The sequence below is a fragment of the Aulonocara sp. 'chitande type north' Nkhata Bay genome, linkage group LG14, assembly GCF_057382095.1.
Source record: "Aulonocara sp. 'chitande type north' Nkhata Bay isolate Kocher_YH1m ecotype deep benthic linkage group LG14, A_spYH_male_GT1.1, whole genome shotgun sequence".
Taxonomy (NCBI): domain Eukaryota; kingdom Metazoa; phylum Chordata; class Actinopteri; order Cichliformes; family Cichlidae; genus Aulonocara; species Aulonocara sp. 'chitande type north' Nkhata Bay.
This window is the reverse complement of record NC_141357.1, coordinates 27,106,009-27,126,312: the sequence shown is the minus strand read 5'-3', so window position 1 is coordinate 27,126,312 and position 20,304 is coordinate 27,106,009. Positions and strand designations below refer to the sequence as shown.

At 41.2% G+C, this 20,304-nt stretch overlaps 1 protein-coding gene across 3 annotated transcripts in view; it reads left to right on the top strand.

The window, feature by feature from the left end:
• alcamb (activated leukocyte cell adhesion molecule b) overlaps nt 1-20,304 on the top strand; it is a 49,920-nt gene that overhangs the window by 14,832 nt on the left and 14,784 nt on the right. For all 3 annotated transcript variants that reach the window (XM_086261823.1, XM_086261825.1, XM_086261824.1), the window contains exons 2-6: nt 17,370-17,476; nt 17,691-17,907; nt 18,020-18,084; nt 18,501-18,588; nt 18,836-19,000. In XM_086261823.1, the coding sequence (XP_086117949.1) occupies nt 17,370-17,476; nt 17,691-17,907; nt 18,020-18,084; nt 18,501-18,588; nt 18,836-19,000 (642 nt within the window). The remainder of the gene's footprint in view (nt 1-17,369; nt 17,477-17,690; nt 17,908-18,019; nt 18,085-18,500; nt 18,589-18,835; nt 19,001-20,304) is intronic.

The following is a 20,304-nucleotide window of genomic DNA, read 5'->3' as shown; positions in this document are numbered from 1 at the left end:
TAAATACACTGGGAAGTAACGAGGGGAATGAGACACAGGAGGGCACAGCTGGGAGAAATCAGGACTGACGAGACAAGCAAAGCAGGACGCATTCACATGAGACACGGACCATCAAAGTAAAACAGGAAGTATCACACAGAGACGCGAACTTGACACAGTGGAGACAGCAACTAAGAAATACAGAGACATAAACCATAAGGCAGAGGTCTAAGAACCAAAATACACAGGGAAATACTCAGCTGGGAACACAAGAGACTAGACTAGAGAGAGTAACAAAAAACCAACCATGAGAACATAATGCACAATGCAGTGACAGAAAACAAGAAACTCAAACATGCAAAGACACACAATTACACAGAACAGAGGGGACACAGAGAGACATGAAGGGCAAGGGATCAAAACTAGAAGCCATAGAATAAATCACACACAAGTACAATAATACAAAAATCACAAAGAACTAAAAACGCTGGGTCAGGAGACCCAGGACCGTGACAGCAAGTGCACGATTAGCCAACTTAAATTCAAAGCCTGTGTGATTAGGAGCAGAGTTGTTGCATGTGGATGCAAGCTCATCATTAGGCATGAGCGAGCAGGACAAATTCAATAATGCTTGTAGGATCCTTCAGTTTAATGAAGTTTGAAGGCTCCTTGGCATATGAGAATGTTATCACATTTAAATGGCTCAGAAATAATTAAAAATGAATGACTAGTTTCTAATCACACGTCTGAACTGCCTGGATTGAGAGTTAACAGACTTCAGCCTTGGTGCGCGCTACACAAAAGCAACATTTGAAATAAACTCTTACATTTCTGCTGTGTTTTTAAATGAAAAACTGAATGTTGAACTTCACTGTAGGAACAGTTCATTTTCGAGTCTTAAATGTGTTTAAATGCAATTCTTTTCCTTTTTTTAAAGGTTTTATGCTTCACTTTGACCCTACGCCTCTTCAAATGCCTTCGAGGTGTTGTGCGATCATTTCCACATGTCACAACCCTAATTAAAATAAGCTTTATCTGTATGGCAGACAGATTCAGGTCGGAAATGGCCAGTTTTCCATTTTAATGGGTAGAAATGATACGATAATCCCTTTTGTCCGGCAAACTTGCTTGCAGGCCATGTCTATTTTTAGGAAAATGACTTTGAAAGCAGAGAGAGGAGAGAGGTTGTGCGGTGGAGGACTTTAATATCCTCACGGTGATGGAGTTTTTAAACTTCTTGCCTGAGAAACACGGTCATCGTGACAGGGTCGAGACTTGGCGATCTATTAGGGCTTCTGATAGCGTCTCCTGCTGACGGGGAACATAAAAAATCCAGTCTGTTCATTCACAAAGCCAGACCCTTGGGTGAGCTAATGTAAGCTCTTCCGGAAACAGAAGAATGAAGTCATTGCCAAAATGTTAGGCACCAAGTTGCATTAGGAGGGGTTAATGGATAAGTAGCAAGCGTTGAGGCCGTGCTTTGTTAATGGCCTAATGTTGCCTTTAATGGTACGTCATTAATGGGAGTTGATGGCGGATGTTTGGAGTCAGGACAGTGAGCTCTCTTCTGATCTGCCCCAAGTCTGCCCGCAGGCAACTCACAACCACTTCTCCCCTCAGGTCCCGTGGCCTGCGCCCCTCAAATACATAATTCACAACATAATGGATGTGATTTCTGAGTGCACTTACCACCCGTTCGCTCGAGCCCGCTGCAGTCTTAAGAGCACTCCCCGTACCCATGCAGCTCGTCAGCTGACGCAATTTATGACATTTTTTAAGAGGTTTTTACGGACGCTCGTGTGGTCGAGTGTGTAGAGGAGAACATTTCAAAGACTAACGATCACGCCACAAGATCAATTTCTAGGCAACCTTATGGCAAGTCGTTTAGAGTGATAATCACCACTCTTGTAATGTGCTTTTATCTTTGCAATCTGCCTCGCGCTGAGAAAAATGACTCTGACACTGCCAATAATGGGAGTCGTGTGTCACAGATATGCTATATAAAAAGGTGCCTATGTTTTCCTTCATAATGTCTTTGAGCCTTCTAGAAACATTTATGTGCCTTTCAACTCCCAGTACCAACAAGAACTCTTTTTTTTTTGTAACCCAGATATTAGTTTTGTTACAGGTCTTCACTGAAGGTTAGGAGAGCAATTTAAGCTAAATCAAAGCTGGATCATCTGCTTTGATTGTGCTGTCACTGGTGCTCGAATGAGACGGCATTTTAGAGTAACTTGACCATAATTAATTTAAATATATGACAATGCTTCTCTTTTAGATTCTCATATTAAACTCACTGACTAATCAAAGGGAAAAATGCAAGAATGTGCTGCAGTTTCCTCATGTTTATTTTTTTCTTTGTATGGTGTAAATCTTTACGTCTCTCATCAACCAGCTTCAAAGCTCAATAGTTGATTAATAATGATGCAAAAAGTCTGATTTGTGCTGTAATATATGTGCTTATATTGTGCAGAACTCCCGACATCGTGCACTTGGTTCTGGCTGTCTTTTGTCTGTTTTGCTGCTCAGTTCAATGTTTTTCTCGTTAACTGGATCACAGGTCAAACACAGAGTGCGACAACACACCGCGCGTTTTCCACCGCACTCACTTTAATTTAATGATTTAATGGAAAACTTTTGTTGTCTGAGACATCAACAGGAAATATGCTCCCCTTTTTCACTCCCTCACTATCACACACTGTCTTCATTAGTTAAACAGAGTGAAACAGAGTAAAAACAATTGTCCTTAATGGACCAGAATGCAATGCAGTCACAAGGCAACCTGCGTTTTGAGATGTGGAGCAGGACTCGCGTCGTCCTCTGGGCTAATTATTTCGGCGCTCACGCTGCTATTTGTTCCACCTACACGAATAACCCGCAGCTGGTGCAGAGTGTTTGCACCTGTTCTCTGAGGATTATCAACAGGTATTCCGGGAATTGTAGGAAGCACGAGCAAGCAAGACATGATACGACTCGTGTGGTGTTTACCCAGAAGGTGGCACTCTTAAATTAACTTCCACAATGCAAATTCTTTTTTTTTCCACTCGGTTACTGCTGGTAATATAATATTTCATGATTGATTGACTGAAATGATTAAAATTACAAATGTTTTTGGAGTTTAGCAATTAGAGCTGAATCATCAGGACAGCAGATGTAGCATGTGTGACATTTTCATTTAAAGCTTGCTCAAACCTGTGTGTAAATATTTGCCGTCATCATTTTCCAGCTGACTCCCGCCCACTTAGAGTCAATTCGAAGAGCGAACAAAACAAACAAACATAACAACCAAATCTCCAAACTAATAACATCTGTAAATAAAGAGTGTTGGCTGTTAGCTGCAACTCCGGGGCAAAAAAAAAATAACCCATTGAGGAAGCGCCAACAATTGCAGTTCCTCAAACGGCCACTTGAGACTCGCAGGAGTTTTTACAGCATGGGACACACAAAAATGCTGTTTTGATCTTTTGAAGCTATTCATGGTGGAGCAAAGTGGGGTGATCACTTTTATATTAAGGGTTCAAGTTTCCATCGTGCTTTGCCTGACAGCTGGATGCCACATAGGTGACTATAGCTGGTTATCTCAGTTAAAAGAAGTCACAGGGTTGGACCACTAGACCATTGTTCATGCAAGTAAAAGACATGCATTATGGCTTCATGTTTGGCCAACAAGCCATTGAAAAGTCTCAAATTTCAGTATTTAATTTGTATGTATTTGTGCACTGAAAACCTGTTGTAGCTTCTTGTGTTAGCTTCTACTTTAGCGCTCAGCTCTGTCATCACAGCTCCAAAAAAGACCAAATGCTAATTTGAAGCATTAAATTAGGAGTTAGAGGTGGCTACAATCACCTTCTTTGTGCAGCTTTAAAAGATCGAAGATCTATAACATGAAAGGTTTTTCTTCAGCAGCGTGGTGCTTCTTTAGGGAGCCAGTCGTTAATTACACAAGTGGATTAAAACACCTGAAAACAAAATAAATCTTTCCCTCCTTCTTGGGCCCTCGTCTCTTCCTTTGTTCTCTCGCCTCGATCCCTGATGAGAGGCAGAGGCAGCAACCTGATCCCTCAGCAGCAGGCCTGCACAGGTACCGGGGCCTCCTCAGGACAAATTTGAAACCAGAGAAAATGGAGCCAGCATTTTTAGTCATAAGGGAACAATGGGGACTCGACAGGTGAGACTGCAGGCAATGCATTAGCCCTGTTCCCGCCTGCTGTGTTCTGTGGGTGTCTGTTGACCACACATGAAGCAGCAGCTGAACATTGTTTTCTTTGCTTGAGGGGGAGAGAAAGCTGACTATATGTCTCTGTAGAGAATAAATATGCTTCACCGTGGAAGCTACACTGTATATCTGGCAGGAAAGGAGTGTAAATCAGGTTAGCCAAGAGACAAAAGATCCACCTGCAAAACACAGCCATGACACTTGGCCACCGCCAGTGACCTGATGTTATTCTCTGTTGGCATGCAGGCTGCAGCTTCAAAAAGGCTGATCTCTTATAATTTTCAGGTTAATTGCCGAACTCTTAATAGATCTTTTATATCTGTTTGTCACCTTTCTGAATTAATTCCAGACTGTATTATTTTCAGAAGCTGTAACTTCTAAGCCAGTGATGTGGTCATGTGCCATTATCGCAGTGCTGCTAAGATTAGAAGGCTTCTATAATTCTTTTATTTTATTTATCCGTTTAAGACTGAGCAATATAGCTTACAGTCCAGTTTCACAGTACACTTAATATTCCAATATACTCCATAATCCAAGCTGCATTCTCATCTTTCGCACGTCACAGATGGAGTAGACTTATGAACTTGCTTAGGTTAAACCTGTATGTCACCCTTGAACAGTTTAATCTTTATTTTGATGATGTTTTGTGTAGCGAACGCTCTTGCATTTCTTTATCTTTCTATCTAATAGTCATTGATGTCACTGGATAATGAGTAATGATGGTGAACTTTGCGTTTTTTTGTTTTTTTTTTTCAATAATGTGAATAATGACGATGATAATAATAATAAAAAAGGAGCCAGAGCCTTGAAGCTTTCAGGTCAGCTCATCATCTGTGCATTCTTATGTTTTGAAGACCTCTCTCCATCTACTGCAGAGATTTCCAGATTTATCATGAATTCTTCAATCGGCTGTTTTGTTTGCCAAGCATTAGTGCTTTTGTTGGTTTTTAGAGCACAGTGGCCTAAAAGATGTTTTCATGCTGCTGAGGTGAAGGAGGGGAGCCATTAGGCTTAATAGACTCGGACTAATAATACCGTGTGTTGCACACTCTACATAATTCTCCATTTGCTGTCCATCCTCCTCCTCAGCAGAGCACAGGCTTATTTTGCTCTCAAGTGACAAACATGGCTCTGCTCAGTGGCTGGGTAAATGTGAGGGTTTTTTTTTATCTATTTTTATTGTAGTCTGGTTTATGAGAGCCTCTTTTTTTTGAACAACTGTCAGATGTACAGCTACATAATCACTTGATTAGATCATTAGATGGCCAACAGAAAATGCGCAACTATTTTGACAAATGTGGTAACGTTAGATGAGTGCTGTGACACATTGCCGATGGAATCATTAAAGCTGTCTTCAATAAAATAATTACACCAATCATCTTCTTTGTGTCGTGGTATTGTAAACTAAATTGGTGCGTTTTGGACAAAAGAAGAAATTGGAACGTGTTAGCACGCCAGTTTGAACCAGCAAAATTTTCCATATAGTTAATGCTAAAAAAAATGTTGATCTTTGAAAGCATAATCATTTCAGACAACATACAGAAAATAAACTAGGCACACGTGGAGAAGCTCAAAGGACATTGTAGACATCGATGATAAAAATGCACCCATCAGCAGCAATTTACTAACAAATCAAAGGCGCCACAGCAGCAGAACAACCTCAAACGCTGTTCCTTCCTGACAAAAGCAGCGATGATGTGATAACAAGCATGCTACAGTCGACACAAATGCACCGGCATATTCACAAGCAAAGTGTCGTTTGCAGCGACTGTATGGTGGCAGGGCAGGAAATAAACTGGTCTTACTTATTAGTGATACTCCCAAAAGTATCTTTTCAGAATTCACCCTGAAACATTTCATCAAGTCATAAATATCCAGTTGTTGGCTTAATGCTCTCGTGTCAGCAAACGAATAGCCAACATACTTGGGCTGTCATCACGAGTACTGCAGAAGCAGCTTGGTGATTCTGATGATCTGCCAGGTTTCGCTGTTTCTCAAAGATTCATTAAGAAGGCTGAAATTTGCTGCACCTGTTGGAGGCGTCGAGGGTGCTGTAGCACGGCTCATAGCCTTGGTAGTGCAAAGATTTTTTATTGATTATTTTTTCAATCCGTAATTGGTTTAGTAGATGAAAAGTTTTTTTAAAAAGTGGAAAAACCACCCTTTGCAATCTCTTGTGGTCAACTGTGAGGGCTTTAATCTCCATGTGTCATCCAGAACTTCTATTATATTCACCTGACTGTTACGTATGATGAGAAAAAGAACACTCATACTTTGAAGAGTCTGGATGAATTAAAGGGTTTCATTGAATAATCAACTAGTTGAAAATGTGACAGGTTTGCAGTTGTCTGAATGCTGGATGTGGATACCTGAAGTTTTTAACGCGGGTCTGCAAAGTGATTTTTGAATGTTACACTGAGAACATGTCCTAGCGAGCATGAAAATAAATTGGCCTGCTATTCTTGAGACTAATTTCCCATCCTAAGGCACGGCCATGCATCGATTCAGTGTTATATTAATATCAAACAATATTGCAGAGTCTTCTCCATCATAAAACTAATAAATGTGTTAGACTTTAGACAACGTCTTTCATGGAACTTGTAGATAAGAATCCATAGAGAGTGGATCACTTATTAAAAACAAAAGAGACTAGGCTGGCCTAGTTCAGCTGAACTGCAGACAGAGCCTTTGGGGACCATTGCCAGAAAATGAAACCTTTGTCCCGAGTCTTTCTGCCCACAAATGGACCTTTTTCTTCCAGATTGGTTCTTCTCTGAAAGACCTCTATGCCCCGTTGAAGGTCAAAGAGACACAGGGCCATATCTTTAGGGTGTTGTGCAGCTTTCTGAGCCCTGAAACAGATGGCGCTTCATAAATGAGAAAAATGGCTCTAAATCCTAACCTCTCAAACACTCATTTCTCATATTACAGCTTTTGTCGAACCCAAAGTGCTTCAACAAATTCATACCTGCTGCTTACTTGTAGAAAATAGCAATTATCCAGTAATTTTTGTGTGATAATCAATAAATAATTGCCGGTGTTTATCAAGCACAAGTACCACAATGTTCTTTCGTGTAGTAATTTGTAATAATTTGCTGTTTTTTTCTTGTAAGATGCACGTGTGGATTTTGTTGATTTCATTAAAATGTTAAAGGCCTGAAGTGTAACCTTGAGCTCTGAACTTAAATACCAAATTTTGGGGGATTACGCAAAAAAGTGCCAGCATTTTGATGAATAATGCTTGTAACACGACTGACGAAACAACTAGAGTAGCAGTGACATGTCTAGTTGTGACTGAAGGTGGTCATCAATCCTTTCACACAGAATAATTCAAAGGCTGAAAGAGTGGCAGCGCAGGCCAGTAGTTTTATCTGGTCATATTTAGTTACATTAGCACGCTCCCAATTTAATGTCAATGTATTGCCAATTAAAGTACATCCTAGTCAAAACGTTATGAAAGGAATCTGAAGAGAAGCTCACTTCTGATCATTGACAGCAATACTGTTAATAAGCACTGGTGTTTTTGCCTTTGTTAGCTGCTGTTAAGCAGCGTTAACTCTGAAGTGGATGTATCATTGCTGGACTTCATGTATTAGAGCACTTTTTTGCTTCGGTGAAGGAGACCGTCTCTCTTAAGCGAGAAGTAGCCTTGTTTTCTCACAAACTTGTAACTATATAACTGGATTTCAAAGGAAAGAATGTGGATCTGACGACAGGTACGTCCGTCTTTTAGATCTGTGAGAGCCACACTAGAGAAGACGTGCTGCACTTGTTGCAAACAGGCAGGCTCTGAGAGAAAGCTCCTTTATTTGACAAGGTAAAGCAAAAATCCATCAGTGAAGAATGTAATTAAGTTAATTACATTATCTCAGGTTAGTACAATATGTCTGACTAATATTTACATGTCCAAGAATTAAAATCAGCATTTGACTTTATGACACGTCAGATGCTGTCAGTCTAATGGAAAGGAATGGATGCCTTAAAGCGGCTAGAGCTTTGGAGGTGAAGCTTTTTTTCCCCCTCAACGGGCTCACGCCAGTGTGGTAAAAGAAAAGAAAGAAGAAAGGAAATAGAAGCTGATGCTCTCAGTTTTATGCTATAAAGACAGTGACAGGCAATTACAGCTAAGAAGAAAAAAAACGAAAAAGCTAAATTATAGAGCACGCATTGTTGACGTTTGGAAAGGTGGTTCAGCCTGCAACAAAAAGAGGAACTGTGCGAGAGGGATGTTGTGCAAGCTGTGCTGTCAGTTATCCATCAGTGACATGATTACACCCCTTCCCTCAAGAGAGACAGACGCAGATAGTGAGGATGTGGCTGTGTATTTTTTTTTTTCTTTTTAAGAAATCTCTCTACAGCTAGCTGGTCTGGAACGCTTCCTCGGCGTGAACTGATACTGTAGCAGAATTTAAATAGAGTCATGTGCTTGTCATAGTCAGTAACGCACGAGCTGAGCGTGTGTACTCGGTGAAAGAGTTGGCAAAACAACAGCCTGCAAAGCTCATTTATTACCAAATATCTACAAGGATTCTTTGGGGACCCCGGTGGTCCTTCTGACACCTTTCCGTGTGACAGAAGCGTTGCGGCAATTTTTCACGATAGCGAGTAATGAGAGTTTGAGCTTATTAAACCGGTGATCTCTCTCATTTGAGGTTCTTAATATGGCTAATCAAAATTCAGCACTTGTTAAATTATTAAAGAAGAGACAAGGACGAGAGGCAGAATGTCACGGGAGGTTAGGTTTTCTTTGATTTCTTGCTCCTTAGGCAAACGGCGTTCACTATAAGAATCTAGCCTTTCCTCGAGTATTATTGATCCAGTTGAAGTGGTTCTGTCTGCCCCTTCACACTGAACCGCTTCTGAAGTAAGGCTATTTGCCATCAAGTCTTTGTGGACATGCGCCATGGGATCCCCATTCAGTGCACAATCCTCATTTTCAGCACTTAATAAGTTTGGGCCTCGGTTTTCTTTTGGTTGTTGCAGCTCAAAGGGACACACACACACACACACACAAATAGGAGGGGATAAGGTAGCAAAACAGGGATATAGAGACTAATGCGGAGAGGTTGCTGATTTCCCTGGTGAGTTTATATCTGAGCTGTCGTCACCTGTCTCTTCTCGGGAATAGAGGCGCCTTAATCAGGAACATAAAAGTATCTCCTGCGGTGCTGCCTCCTGTCTCTGTCACTCGCCTGTCTCTTACTTGAGTTACCATTGCCAGAGTAGCAGCTAATTTTTCATGTCCAGTGTAAGAAAGAGAAAAAAGTACAGTGAAATTCAAATTCAGACGAGCAAATGCGTTTTTCGGGGTGGTTGATGAGACTAAAAAGTCTGTAATGCTTTTTGTAAAACTACCAAATGACGTGCACTAGAATATTGTCTTACTTTAACTCATAGCTTTAGTCTGAAATCCCAGAAATACTGAATCTTTTAAGCAGCCTTCAAAACCGACTTTTTTTATGAGCTTGACACAGAAAATGCAGTTTTTTGGAGTAGTACTTTCTACACAGCACTATCCCATCAAAACCCCAAATTAGTGTTTGTTTATTTCTGTTATGGGGATTTTCTTTGTGAATTAATTTCTGCTAAAGAAATGTACATTGGTTCTTGTGTCCCATATAACTTATGACATGAAATATGTCCTCATTTAATGTTTTAGTCTCCTGCTAAACTCTCTTCTTTGTGCAAAAGTGTGCAAAAGTCTTGAGTCACCCTCATTTCTTTGTATTTTGCTAGGAAACTGGGAAATAGACACACATGTTCATGCAGTGCATCTATGGAGGCAAAAACTGAGCCTGTACAATTCGAATGAGCTAAAAGGTCAATACTTTGTATGGCCTTTATTTTTCAGCATTGTCTGAACTCTCTTAGGCAGCTTTCTTCCAAGTTCTTTAAGATGATACCTCACTGCTTCAGTAATGTTGCAGTCTAGGTTCTGGGAGGCCAGTCAATGACCGATCTATCAGGTATGCTTTTGCTACATTGGCGGTAGAGCTGGGCGATAGAACGATAACGATATGTATCGCGATATAACTTTTACTCGATAGAGAGATTAAGCTATCGCGATAGACCTCGCCGCTCTTGTCCTCTTAAAAAAAAAAAAAAAAAAAAAGGTCAGCCGATCCAAATTAAGTAGTCCAGAGCCGAACCAATCACAGCCGCAGCGTCACGTCGCGTGACTTGTTATGTACAGCACAAGTGCCAAGCCGCACGTGTGTTTGTTTGGGAAGCAGCCAGCGGGTAATGGAGGAAGTGAGTGTGCCGACTAGAAAAATCAACCGAGCGTGACCGAAGAGAAAACAGATGATGGTTCCAATGCCGGAGAGATTGTCGAACGGAAGAGCCATAGAAGTTCCGTAGTGTGAAGGTATTTCGGCTATTTCAAGTCTGACAAAAAACAGAGTAGCGCGCACTGTAAATGTGCCGAAAGCAAGTCTGGAAATACAATAAACTGGTGCATGCGTCACACTGTGCGCCACGTTATTGTTTCGGTGAAATGAATTTCTACAATACTGTTAATTCTACTCTCTGCAGTGTTTAAATGCTTACATATACACACAGTTACTGTCCGTCCACACATACGACTCGGTTCTGCTTCTATGCCCCAGCTTTGTTTACTTTTTCCCACCGAGGCTTCTAGACTTCTGATTGGCCAACATTTCTGCACGGTTAGGAATCTAGCGCCACCTGCTGCTTTGGCATGTTCATAGCAGCGTTTTCCTTCATTTCTGCCTTTATGTGTGGACGGGATTATTTTTTAAAACGAAAACGGAAAATCTCCGTTTTCAAAAATACCCGTGTACGTGTGGACGTAGCCTCAGTCTCTGACTGGAAGCGCTAATTCGTCATTCGGCTTTTGTCAGACTAAAGTAACTGTTAAAACTGTTTGAAAAGCTAAGCTATACAACAAGGAGAGATTGAGAATTTCCTTTTAGTTCTCAGTTTATTTGATATTGACAAAAGTTAGTCAGTTTTGTCTGTTCTTCTGTAAAACAAACTAAGATTTATTTTTAGAATTAATATTTTGTTTCTAAGTGGAATTGACAATTTAGTCTGTTTCGTTTGTTCTATTTTGAAACTTAAACGCTTTAGCGGCTGCCTTTTGTGTAGTTTGCAATATTTGCCTTTATTTATCTGAAAAAGTCTCATGTTCCTTAAGTACATCTACCCTGTTGAACTTATTATGGGAAATCAATATTTAAATAAAAACAAGCTGCTGATTATTTCACATTTTACTTGTGAGCAACGGCACATTTAAATCTTACAAATATAGTTATTTGGCTTATATCGTGATAGATATCGTTATCGCCTGAAATGAAAAAAACATATCGTGATATGAAAAAATCTCATATCGCCCAGCTCTAATTGGCGGTATGTCTGGAATCATTGCCATGCTGAAAAATGCAGCTTCAAATTGCGATAGAGCCTCCACTGTGTTTTACAGATGGCTGTAAACACTCACCTCCCAAAAATTTCAGCGTTGGACTCCATCAGACCTGTTGCCACTGACTTTCAGTCCAGTTCTTGTGTGATTTGGCACACCTCAGCCTTTTTGCCCTGTTTCACTTCCTTAAGAATGGCTTCTTGACAGCTACGCTTCCACTGACATCACTTCTGATGAGGCTTCAGTGAGCAGTAGACTGATCAACTGAAGGGCCAGATCCTGGGCAGGGTCCCTGTTGGATTTCCTTCTTAAAGACAGATACTGGTCACCTGTCCAGTTTTCTCAATTATTTTAAGGACGCCCTGCCAACATATGTCTGTCAAACTGCGTTATGTTTGGCATTTATCGTAGATTGACATAAAAAACAAAATGGGAACAAACAATGTGTTTTTGTGACTGGCTGCTGGTAACAAAGTCCCAAAGATACAATTTAAAATTGATGCTTTGCCAGGTTTCCTGTTATGTGTTTACACAACACTGGCTGAACTGGAATTATGTGTCTTCTAGTGCCTGGATTATTCATAGCTTAGTGTTAAGTGGCTTAAACAAACAAACTAAAGGCATTATGCTGAAACTGGACCGAAAATTAGTGAAAAAGCAGCCCGTGTCCAAAGAAAAGTTGGAGAATTTTTGCTTCTGCTTGGGAGTGAAATTAAAACAAATGTGTGATGACTAAAGACGCTGCACAGTGCTGGATATAGTAAGTATTATATTATATAAACGTGTTATTACTGTCTTCAGACATACACCAACAAGATAAAACCATAAGGAAGTGGTAAATGTTAAATATCCTCCTCATCATATAGACAATGATTACAAGCAGATGATTGGTATGCACGGTGTAAACTTGTGTGTATTTGTCAACGGGAAGTCGCTCAGTTCACCTACTTTTGTTGCAAAAGGATTACCTTATCTCAGCGAGCAGCAGGAGCTTTGTCTTCTGTAACTCAACATGTGCGATTAGTTCTCATTGTGCGACAGTGTAATCTGCACAGATAATGCTTTTTCTCTTAATGCAGACTCTTTTAAAGTTCTCAGAGACACTGACGGCGGCTCTATTTGAATATTCATAATGTCTATTTGAATTTGAAATGCAAGGAGTTTATTATACAGAGAGCGTGATAACCTTTGCAACACTGCTGGGCTTGCAGTGTACCTTTGTTTTGTCTCCTGAGTGGTTTGTGTCTTATTACTAAGACAGCATATGTGGGCTTGGTTGCCGACTTGGTTTAGAAAAACGCTTGGATTTGTCCTCAGCCATTAGAGCATTCTGGCATCAACATGGCCAGGAGATGCACACAATAAAGATAGTGAGAGGCTATTTTTGGCACCTTAAATGCTAAAATGTAATCTAACGGGATGTCATCAAATATGACACATGCAAAAATGCATCCCTTGAACAGAGAGCTCATTAATGGATTCCTCTCAATGTATTCACAATGCCTCCATGTTTTTCTTTTTGCCACACAGCGTGGGCAATCTTTTATGCCTGGATCAGAAACCTGCACGATTCATTTACTTTAAAAACAACCAAGTGTAGGATGGCTACATCAGCATGCTGGGTTCACAACCAGCAATCTGCATTATTTCAGGTGGATCACACTCGTGTACATCCAATTGCCAAAACGCTGAAAGTGAGCAAGACTCTGTGAAATGCAGGCAGAAATTTACAGTCCAGAAAATGACCCAGTGGGTGCATTTATTCTTAGCTCATGCATGCAGTAAAGCAGCATTTCTCTTATATTACACTGCTTAAAAACAAAGTAAATTTCGTACGAATACCTGAAGTAGGTAACATTTTCCCCCCAAACACAGTAATTTGTTAAGACAGATCATTTCACGACTTGATTCCCGAAAAGCTTTTAACAGATTTTACACGGAATAAATTATAGGAAATGAGAGAATCAGTGCAGGAAATGCACGTACTTTTGTTGACAAGTGACGGAGCTTATCCCTGTGTTTGGTGAAGAATTCCTGGTAAAGCTGTCAGCAGTTGAAATGTGGCGAGGTTTGTTTTGTCCCGTGCTGTCACTATTAAATGTCGCCGAGCCTTATTTAAATGCAGGGATTGTATCTATGTGGGTGAAGTGCCGTGGTAGTGCTATGTGTTCTCAGATAGGTTTTTTTCTTTTACTGAGTGGGTTACTCTGCTTTGATGCTCACACAAGCTGTTTCTGCTTCATGCCACAGCCACCACTGCCGATAGACTTTAACACTGTTTTAGAGCCTTTTTGTTCTGTCTATATCTTGTTTTCGGTCTCTGCATTGGTAATTTCTGATGTTTCCATCCATCACTTTGTTTCAATTTATTCAGATGTCATAGTGAACAAGGACACCTTCAGAGAGTTCAGTCTGTCTGTTGGGCTGTTAAAAATAGGTAATTATTTTCAGTAGTTCTCCTAGTGCACCTGTTGAGAAGGTCGCAGCGACTCTTAACAACATGTAAATAGCTTTAGACAAAGTTAGTTCAGCTTAGCACCTATGCTTCAAAAGGGCAATTATTTAGCCAGGCTTTGGCTTTTCACGTAGATAACAAAAAAAACCAAAACAAGGTGTAACATGTAGAGTACCGATCTTTAGAGGTCCACTTTAGACAATTGGCCACTTCAGGCTTTAACACATGTGAGTGACATCAATATTTTCATCTGGCCTGACTCTCTCCAAAAAGGTAGGCTAAAGTGTACTCCCTCACATAGAAGATAGTTCGCCCTGAGCTGAGTGATCTAAAGAGGTTGAAGCTCCACAAACACTTGTAGTGTAAAGAAGCTTTATTACTTGACCGGTGTTTCAGTATGTGGCCCTCGTCGGTGTAATCAAAAACTACATCGCAGACGGCACTTTAAATACCGTACGTGTTTGAGTGGAGGGGAAAAAAAACATCTATCCACCAGACTGTACGTATGCTCTGAAATTTGTCTGCAATTTATTTTTATTTTTTTATGGCCGAACATGTACTAAATGTGTTTGCTTTCTAGCATTCTGTGTTTCTGTTGGTTGTGCAAACATGGGTCGTAGCAGCACGGTGGTGAAGCGGTCAGCACCGTTGCCTCACATCAAGGTTTCTGGTTCAAACAACCTCTCTGTGTCTCAGTGGGTTTCCGCCCGCAACCCAAAAACACACATGTTAGGTTAAGTTGGTATTTCTGAATTCAAGCCAAGAGTCTGAGGTAGATGAAGTGTGCAAAGGTGACATTTAACCATACAGAGACCTTTCAGTGGTCAGCAAATAATTACACCACAGTGTTTTGCTTGATGAACAGCACACGCTGCTGGAAATAAGGAGTTGTGCAGTGTTGTCAGGTGGTATGTGAAGGGCCTTTAAGTGAACTTCCCAGGAGCCCATAGACTGTATATAAAAGATGGACGTATCTACTGTGGCTAGCAAATTCTCACTGTGAATCTTCAAGATCAGCATTGTAACTGCAGCCATCTTAGGTTTTTGAAACAAAATGTCAAAGAAAACCCGGGAAATGCCCTTGTGACCATATTTGCAAATTTAGTATCATGTTGTATTCAATGTTTGACTCTCAGGAAAATGTTGATTGAAGTCACAGGTTAAGGTACCCAAGAGCTGTTTTCCTGCTAACTTCTATACAACCACACTTTTCTTTCAAGCAGAGGAGTCTGCCCCTGCTGGCACAGCCGGGCTGAGGAACGCGAAAGGTGACCTTCGGCATTCTTATATGACGCCTCGGGTTATGGATGAAATCATGTAGAATGGCGCTCCCGCGGTAATACACGCTCCAGCCATGTATTCCAGCCCTAACCATAACCTTATCCCTAACCTTAACCAGCACTTTAATGACATTAAATACTGTTTTCCAAAGCGATTTCTATATAAAATCTTCATTATTTTAAAGGACAAGCAACACAATAAGAGTTGAGAGGCAGATGATCATTTCACAAGCTGTAGATTCTACATGTGTAGATTCGATCCAAACGGTTCTCATGTTTCATCATTTTTCCGATCTCGTAATATAGGGACGTGTTGTTGAAGAGTAATATATCAGCGATTTGTCCCCTAGCATAAAATGTTACGCTTTGGGAGTGAGAACGTGGTATATATAAACACCTATACCAGACACAAGGTGGGAAAATAGGGCTGTGCAATTAATAGCATGTGGCTTTTCAAGTGATTTTTTTATTTAATTACTTGACTTTAATTATAATTAAAGTTTGAGGAAGTTTAAGGAGTCTCTGAGCAGCCATGTTAAATTATTGTAATCTCCTTGTTGACCAAAAAATATTTTTTTAATACTTTGAGAAAAAAGAGAAAGATCAAACTTGGGTTTTTTTGGCCCCCTACGAGGTAAAACCTCCTTGTAGTGTTTAGAGGAAAGGCAGAAAACAGCTTTAAAAAGCCATAGAGCTAAGAGGCAGACATGCCTTGTTTAAAGTCTTCTTATTAAATTGTCTGTGTTTGTCATCTTTCTGCAGTAGTGACTTCAGAAACAGGCTCAGCGATGGGCTCGGTGCTGTTTCTTGTGAGTTGACAGCTCGTAACGATGAGTGACAGGTGTCGGTGTGCGAACTTGTTCAGCTTAGTGTCAGGAGGATGGCAATAAGTGCAGACTTTGTTGACTCGAGGCAAACTGTCTGATTTTGTTGTCTCTCTAGTTTCATCACACATGTACATAACTATTTTATGGACTCGTTTAATAGTCCTGATGAGAAAATGACACTTAACGACAGGGGGTTTACTGTGTGCGAAGGAAACCAGGCGCACCTCTGAACTTGCCGACTGTGCAAGCATGCCTTCCGGGTCCCAGTTGTTTCTCTGTTTTAATACAGACAGTGGTAACCAGAGTAAAAGTATTTACCTTCATTCAAACAGGATTCAAATGAGTATCACGCACAGAGCAAATTAATTCAGTTCAGTTCACTAAGAAAACCTTTAAAAGTCCGATGTGTTCAGAGGGAAAGTGAGAGTATAACTTTTTTTTCTCAGTGCCGAAATGGCATTTTGGTGTGCAGCTGGGTTTTTTGTGCGCGAATATAATCAGACAATTTCAGGGTCGAATGCACGCAGAATATTGGAGGATCTTCATTGTTTTGCACTTTCCTTGTAAAAAAACAACAACACACAAAACACAAACATTACTTGTCTCTATTTCAGCAGAGAGAATCTGACTGGTCACCGTTTTCCTCTCATACCCTTTACTGAGCTGCTCTCAAGCTGTTTTGGATTTTAGCTGTCAGATTTATGCTTCCACACATACGCTTGTGCGTTTACCTCTGCCTGAACTCCGAGAGGTCTGAAATGTAAATTTGAATGCCAGAAAAACTGAGCAACACCTCATTTTCAGTCGGGCCGTGGCAGCCTCTTCTTCCCTGCAGCCCTTTGGCTCTAACCCCTCATCGCAGCCCATTGAGACACTTCGCCTGGCACCCCCCTCCCATCCCCCTCTTGCCCTCTTGAACATTTTGTCTCCATGGCAATGTTTTGAAGGAGATTTAGGGCAGGAAAGGTTGTTGTTGTTGTTGTTGTTTTTTTCCCAAGGGAGCTGAAAAATTAGCAGAACTCTATAGAAACTGCTGTCCTCGTGTGTTTAGGCGAGCACTAAGTGGTGCTGATAAATGTCAGTATGCAAACAGGAGGCGCTGCAAAGCATTCAGAATAATAAGCATTTTCATTTTCTGTCCTAATAATTCGTTCTGTGTTGCAGGTGACCAGATTAGCCATTCTTAGAAAGCAATTGAAAATGTGCCTTTGGTGTTTCTCTTTTGCAGTCACCTCATTGGAGCCTATTATTGGCCAGTATGGGGAAATGCTCAAGATCCCATGCAACAGTGGAGCCATAAAGGCAGAAGACATCGCCATCACTAAATGGAAATATGTAAGTCACACTGGAGATCAGTTGTTCTCAAAATGGCAAAGTAGGTCTAAGGCCCACTTACTGTGTCTGAAGTCGAACCACGCCCAGTCTGAGTGCATTAGACCATGCATCTGTCCCTCCATATGACACCGCATGAACAGTGCATGCTTTTATTGTGAACACGAAGCCAGTGCCATATGCGAGCGACACATAACAAGCGCGCTCTGCTCTCCAGGACAAAGGGGATGGAGTTCCAGGATACCTGCTGGTCAAGCAGAAAAACCAGAATGTCTCAATCAGCGCCACTGATGAATACAAGGTCCGTGTGAGCATGGACAAAAACTCCAGCCTGCTGATCTCTGCCGCCAAGCTCAGCGACCAGCGGACTTTCACTTGCATGGTGGTGACCGGCGGAGACGTGTTCGAATACCCAGTTAATGTCCTAATTCACAGTGAGTCTGAATTAGCTGAAAAATTGTCGAAATGCCCTCGTTCAAGTGCTGTGACTGACACAAGCAACACCCAGCCTTTCCATTCACACTGTTTTTTTTCCCTCAACTGCAGAGTTGCCGGCAAAGTTGGAGATTTCTGGAGAAGCAGAGGAGCTAGAGATTGGAAGACTTACTAAGGTGGAGTTTTTAATGATAAACATTTTAATGCCAACATTATTTTAAGCAATGAGTCATGAAGGGAAATCCCTTACTTGAGCTAACGTATCTTGAGGCCTAACAGAGATGGTGCCTGTTATTGTAGTAATGACTTCTTTGAAGTGATTCTCATGAATTAGTAAAGAGTAGAAATCTCGCTTGTGCTACAATTAAAAGACCCAAAGGATTTGAGGGGCTTTACAAATGCTTTAGGCATTTCATGGTCTATTGCATGGAAAACTGTTTAGTCCTCAAATACCAGAGTGGCATTAACAAAAAGCTAATTTTCTCATATGTTTGGTCATTTAAAAATAGTCATGAAATGCATTTTTTTATTCATCCTTTGAGTGCTTTTCTTGCCTGTTTCTCACTTTTTTTTCCCTTTTTTTGCTTTGCAGCTTGGAAATTGTGTTGCAAAAGATGCCAACCCACCTGCAAACATCACATGGTTCAAGAACAATAAACCTCTGGAGGCTGATGGGAAAGGTGAGCGTTCACCATCCCTTTTGTTGTCTTTGAGTTCTAAAAAAATATATTTGACATTTATGAATATTGCATACACAGATGGTTTTATTCTCTCTGACAGGGACAGTTGCTGTAAATTATTCTGCTGTGATGAATTGTGCTGCACTCTCATGACGGCGCGGCTCATGACTGTGTGCAGTGTTTTGGTCATTGCACATTTTTTTCCTTGTTAGAGTTTTCAGACAGTGCTTGTTTGTTTTCTGTCTAGGGATTTCCATCAAAGTTTCTGTTGTGGTAGAATCTAGTACCGGCCTCTCGACCACTACCTCCACACTCGAGTATTCTGCAATGAAGGAAGACACAGGCGCCAGGTTCAAATGCCGTGCTGACGGTCTACCGCTGGAATCCTCTTCCATGAACTTTACTATTACCTGTGAGTCGTTGAGCGTACTTTGTCTAAAACCTTTTATTTTGATTTCGTTTTTTTGTCTGTAAATTCAAAGAAAGGGTTTAAAATGCAAGATGATCATCATGAAATCTCTGAAAGTTTACGCTCTGTCTAAACTACATGCCATATCCTGAAAACGACACCCACTCAAACACCCACAATATTCTACTTCAGCTTGAAAGTCTCAGTAATCCACTGCCTGTAGCAGGACAAAACTATACAATGTGCCTGTATCAGAGGATTGTTTTAGCACCTCATTTGTAACTAACTGTTGCAAAGATATTTGTAGCAAGCTGTTGTAGCCAAGGCACAACATAATAATGCTGCTTAAAACTCTGTGAATTATCCACAATATACTATAACACAAACTATATAGAGTCAAAACGCTGGAGCTTAACTTACAACAAGGACCTTCACTCTATGCAAAGAAAGGAGAGCCATGAAAATTCTCCCCTCTGCTGTGGTTGGGAATTAATGACCAGCTATGACCAGACAGGTATTATTCTGTATTTTGATTACAAGCAGTGGGTTGCTTGTTCACTCATTTTCAGTCAAAAAATGCCAAAGATAACACAAAATGACATATCTCCTCCACACATCACTCACTCACTTGGACACTAGAAGGGGGAATTATGTTAAAATGCTCTTCATAGACTACAGCTCTGCATTTAATACCATAATTCCCTCCACACTCACCACCAAGCTGGAGCATCTGGGACTCAGCTCATCTATGTGTCAGTGGATCTCCAACTTCCTAACTGGCAGACCACAGGCAGTAAGGATGGGCGGACATGTCTCAGCCTCCACCACTCTCAGCACTGGAGCCCCCCAGGGGTGTGTTCTGAGCCCCCTGCTGTACTCTTTGTACACATATGACTGTGTGGCCACTACCAGCTCCACCACCATCATCAAGTTTGCTGACGACACCGTCGTGGTGGGCCTGATCTCTGATAACAACGAGACGGCCTACCTGAAGGAGATTAGGAATCTGGAGAACTGGTGCCAGAGGAACAACCTCCTTCTAAACGTCAGTAAGACAAAGGAGCTGATAGTGGACTTCAGCACTAAGCAGGAGAGGAACTACCAGACCCCCGTCATCAACGAGTGCCCAGTGGAGAGAGTGGACAGCTTCAAATACCTCGGAGTTCACATCACGCAGGACCTGTCATGGTCCTGTCACATCAACACCGTGGTGAAAAAGGCCCGACAGCGTCTCTACCACCTCAGACGCTTGAGAGACTTCCAACTGCCCTCCAAGGTGCTCAGGAACTTTTACTCGTGCACCATAG